Source organism: Trypanosoma grayi (assembly GCF_000691245.1).
Source record: "Trypanosoma grayi strain ANR4 Tgr_583_V1, whole genome shotgun sequence".
Classification (NCBI taxonomy): domain Eukaryota; phylum Euglenozoa; class Kinetoplastea; order Trypanosomatida; family Trypanosomatidae; genus Trypanosoma; species Trypanosoma grayi.
In genome coordinates, this window is record NW_008826202.1 from 6,142 (window position 1) to 11,038 (window position 4,897).

General features: G+C 60.6%; 2 protein-coding genes across 2 annotated transcripts; both read left to right on the forward strand.

The window, feature by feature from the left end:
- Positions 1–440: 440 nt before the first annotated feature.
- On the forward strand, positions 441–4,022 carry DQ04_05831030 (ATP-dependent DEAD/H DNA helicase recQ; the record flags this gene model as incomplete). Its single annotated transcript, XM_009314398.1, has 1 exon — positions 441–4,022. One exon carries the CDS (start codon positions 441–443, stop codon positions 4,020–4,022), a length of 3,582 nt encoding a protein of 1,193 aa, XP_009312673.1.
- A 334-nt stretch (positions 4,023–4,356) lies between these two features.
- On the forward strand, positions 4,357–4,851 carry DQ04_05831040 (AP-3 complex subunit sigma; the record flags this gene model as incomplete). Its single annotated transcript, XM_009314399.1, has 1 exon — positions 4,357–4,851. The coding sequence occupies one exon, from the start codon at positions 4,357–4,359 to the stop codon at positions 4,849–4,851; it is 495 nt and encodes a 164-aa protein (XP_009312674.1).
- Between the last annotated feature and the right edge of the window lie 46 nt (positions 4,852–4,897).

The window sequence follows — 4,897 nt, forward strand, 5'->3', positions numbered from 1 at the left end:
CGGCGGGGTCATCGTCCCCAACATTGCCAGAGGTGAAGGCGCAGCTGTGTGAAGTCACGGAGAAGCTGCGGCGTGCGCAGCGGCACCGTGACGATCTTGTGCTGCAGGAGGATGAGGAGCACGACACCACACAGGCGATTGCCGAATCGGATCGCGTTGTGGCGGAGTTGGAGGCGCAGTTTCTCCGTCTTCGGCACATTCAGGCGGCGTTGCTTCGACGACCTCCACCTAGTGGTAGTGGCAGTCCGGTATCCCTTGTTGATGGGAGGGTCTCGTTTATCCCTCCTTCTCCTGCTTCTGTGACGTCGGGTCCTGCCGCTTTCGCTGCTTCTGCGACTGGGGCAGCACCCATCCGCGGCGAAAACTACGGCAGTTTGACCGGCTTTCCTCATGGCAGTGGCTCGTCGTCGTTCCTTGACCGGAGTAGCGGCGCATTCGAGATGAGTGGCACCACTCCATGTGCGGTTGACACAATGGGGGGCTGTGGTGGGTCGACTGACTTCTCAACTGGGACGCATACAATGAACCCATCCGATGGATACGGAGGAGCGTCGTACCAGCCAGGGTCTACAACAGACAATGCGCAGCACCGGTTCAGTTGGGAGTCGTACGAGCAGGCGCCATCCTACCTGCAAGAGCAGCAACAACAGGTGGCGCCTGTGCAACTCCCTGTCAATCCCATCAACCGATATGGTGGGGAGATCTTTCCGTGGTCAGCTGACCTGCGGCGCACCATGATTGATGTCTTCGGCCTGCATCAGTACCGCTTCCTCCAGTTGGAGATCATGAACGCCTGCATGGACGGCCGTGACGCCTTTGTGTTGCTTCCGACTGGTGGCGGAAAGTCGCTCTGTTACCAATTGCCCGCGCTGCTACCAAACCCGGCGCAGGTGACCATCGTCATATCCCCGCTCATCTCGCTCATACAGGACCAAGTCTACGCGCTCATCGCGAACGACATTCCCGCTATGGCGCTGACGGGGCAAACATCAGATGCGCTGCGGCGCGCCATCTACGCTGAGTGGGCGTCGGGGCGAATCGTGCACACGCTGGTGTATGTCACTCCGGAGTACTTCGGCCGCAGCGACCACTTTGTGCGGAGTCTCGTGCACCTCGCCAGTCGTGCGCTCCTCAGTCGCTTCGTCGTAGACGAGGCGCACTGCGTGTCGCAGTGGGGTCACGATTTCCGCCCCGACTACCGCAAGCTGTCGATACTAAAGCAGCAGTTCCCTACAACGCCGATTTCCGCACTCACAGCGACGGCGACAGATGTGGTGCAGCAGGACATCATCGCCACGCTGAGGCTGCGTGACGCCCTCATCTTTAAGGGATCCTTCAACCGCTCGAATCTCCGCTACTCCGTGCGGAAGGTTGGGCGCACGGTCGCACCACTTGTGGTGGATCTCATCAAGCATCATTTCCCACCGCGGGCATGCGGCATTGTGTACTGCCTTTCGCGAAAGAACTGCGAAGAGATGGCGGCGCAGTTGACCGCTGCGGGAATACGTGCTTCGTACTACCATGCTGATGCGAGCGGAAAGAATGAAAAACAGGAGCGCTGGACGAAAGATGAGCTGCAGGTGATATGTGCCACTATTGCCTTTGGAATGGGAATTAACAAGCCGGATGTGCGCTTTGTGATCCACGCGGCGATGCCCAAGTCTATTGAAGGCTATTATCAAGAGAGTGGCCGTGCCGGACGTGACGGTCTGCCCTCTGAGTGCATACTGCTATGTTCGACAAGTGACAAGCAGCGGCTAGAACAAATGATTTACGGCAGCAATGACTGGAAGGCCTCCATGATCTCTCTCTACCGCATGCTCGCCTACACCGTGAACGACGTGCACTGCCGTCGGATGCAGCAGCTCGGCCACTTTGGCGAGCACGTGGACGAGCACTACTGCCTGACGCAGTCGGAGGGATCGGTGGAGGTGTGCGACAACTGCGCTAGCAAGAAGAGCGAGAAGTGGGCGACGACGTCGTTGGATGTCTCCGCGATTGTCATCGACCTGTTCAACATCCTTGTGCACCTCGGTTCCCTCACGTCGCGGCAGCTGATCGCCGTCTACCGCGGCACGGCGGATGTCGGCAAGGCTGTCGAGACGCGCATGCGGCAGAAGGGCGCGCCGGCAGAGTACAAGTTGGGCGCACGCCACGCAAAGGACCTCCTCGAGCGTGTCATCCTCGAGGGGCTGTTGTGCGGTATCTTCCGCGAGCGGCTGGAGCGGCTCTCCGAGTTTGCCACTTACGCGTATGTGGAGACGGGCGAAGGGGCGGGCAGCAAGGCGTACAGGGATGTGCTGAACGGTAGCCGCGGCGTCGCCATAGTCGTGCGAGGGAAGCGAGGCAGCGGCGCTGCAATACCTGGAGAGGCGCGTGCTGCCAATGAGGCTCTGTCTCTTGCAGAAGCACAGGCCGAAATCAGCAGCACCAAAAACAAGAAGGGTAGCAAGAAGAGTGCACAGGCGACTGAAACAGCAACGGGCAAGCGGAAACGCCGCGTTACCGCCGACACGAAAGAGCCGCAGGAGCAGCCACGCGCTCCGAAGGGTGGGGCGCGACGGAGGGCTGCGGGCCGTGGGCTCGTGTTGACGGAGTGCGATGCGACGTCTTCCTCCGCTGCTGCTGCCTCTGATGATGACGACGACGAAGATGGCTCGCTCGCGGGGTTCGTGACGGAAGGCTCGTCGGTGTCGTCGTCATCCGTCTCGTCGGTGTCGTCGGTCTCGCCGCCCCGCCGGAAGCGGCGTCGGCGCCACATACGCTCGCCCTCCGAGTCGACCTACGCCGCGGGGGAGAGCGACGTGCGGCTCACGGCTGGCAGCACAACGGCGCCGTCCACGTTGGGCGGGACGCCATATAAGGCAGCGCCAGCATCAGCAGCTCGAGTAGCCGTGCTGCCTGCGGCGCGGCTGAAGGAGCTGGAGGCTGCCCTCCTTGCAGAGGTGGAGGCACTCGTGCGCACACTCGCCGAGCGCTCTGAGGGCGGGCGGCAGTACAACGTGATGCCGCGCAAGACGATGCAGACGCTTGTCGCGACGCTGGCGGAGCCCGGCTGGGGCGCCGTGTCGCAGCTCGCCGACCTCGAGGGGCTCGGCAAGAATAAGGTTAAGAAGTTTGGCGCCGACATCCTCCGCCTCTACCGGCAGTTCCGCCACGAGCACATTGGCGATGTGGAGGAGCTCACACTCGCGGAGGAGGAGATGCTGCGGCAGACAACAACGGCAATGGCCGGCCGCAACCGACTGCCGCGTGGTGACATACGCGCTGGACAAGTCATCGACGACGATGATACCCCGCTCAAGGCGCGCGACAGCAATGTCCTGCTGAGGGGGGGCGTGCGCTTGATGCTGGACTCCGATGGCACACCACAAAAACCGCTGCAGGCAGCGCCGTCGCAACCTGCGGCAGAAACTCCGGCAGTGGCAGCAACAACAGCAACAACAACGGCAGCCTCATCACTCCCAAAGAAGACATTGTTCAAGATGCCTGCTTCTGCTGCTCCCAGCAGAATTTCCGCGCCACCGCTGGTGCATACGGTGCCAGAGAGCCCGCAGCAGCCGGGCAACACATGTGCCACGTACGATCCGACGGCGTTCGTGCATCCATCGTTCGCCGCAAGGATTGCACGGCTCTCCAACACGCACTCCCTTGCGCTCTTTCCTGATCCCAAGCAACAACCAGAGAGGCTTCAGCCGCCAATCGTGCCAGAAGTCATTGGGGAAACGTCACCGTTCACCCAAACAGAATCAATTGTGCTGGCGCAGCGGCCCGCAGTGGATGCAATGGGCGTTGACGATTTGATGCGGATGTGTGACGAGTCCCACCGACGTACGCCGCTGCGGCCAAATGCAGGCGGTGAATTGTACGGCCAGCACGCAGCAGAGGCGGCACTGTGCTCACCAGAGCGGCGGAGTGGCGGTGCCTCGACGCTGCGGCATGTGCAGTCGCCCACCAAAGCCAGAGGGGGTGCTGGCGAAGTCATCACGGTAAACTCGGACGAAGAAGAAGAGGCCGAGTGACTGCTGTTGCTATGCTCGAAAAGGAGGGAAAATCACAGAAAATGAAGGCTCAGTGCACAGAGAGAGGGAGAGAGAAAGAGAGAGGTTGAAATTGAAGAGAAAGAGAATGAGAAATCATGTGTGCCCTGATGCCTTGGGATCTTGTCGCAGCATCCGTCACCTATTTGTTATTTTCTTTATTTCGTTCTTTCTTTCTTTCACGCAAACGCATGTGTCTCCCCCTGTTGGTGCGCTCGTGCAGCTTCTCGCTCTCTACTGCGACAGCGAGGAGGAGGAAGAAGCGGAAGAACCGCCACCACCAGCAGCAGCAGCAGCAACTCTAAGGGAGGTAGCTATGATCAAGGCCGTCATCATCATCAACATGGCCGGGAAGATACGGCTGCTGAACGTGTACGAGAAGGAGATCCCGCTGGGCCTCCAACAGGAACTCGTGCGCCGCGTCCACCGCCTCATCTCGAGGCGCAGCGGCGATCTCTGCAACTTCGTCGACAACTTCCGCGACTGGCCCACCCCCGACACGCGCGTGGTGTACCGCCACTACGCAACATTGTGCTTCGTCTTCATCGTTGACAGCAGCGAGTCCCAGTTGGCGATCCTCGACCTCATTCAGGTCTTCGTCGAGGCGCTAGACCGCACCTTCGAGAATGTGTGCGAGCTCGACCTCATCTTCCACTCCGACAAGGTGCAGCTGCTGCTGATGGAGATGGTGATGGGCGGCATGGTGCTCGAGACGTCGCGCGAAGAGATACTGCGGGCAACGGCGGAGATGCAGCGGCTTGGGAGCGCAAAGGTGACCAGTGGAGCGGCCGCGCTCTCGGGGTACCATTAGCGGCCGCCAGGTTGTTGCTCGCCGGATCCTCTCTCTCTCTCTCTCT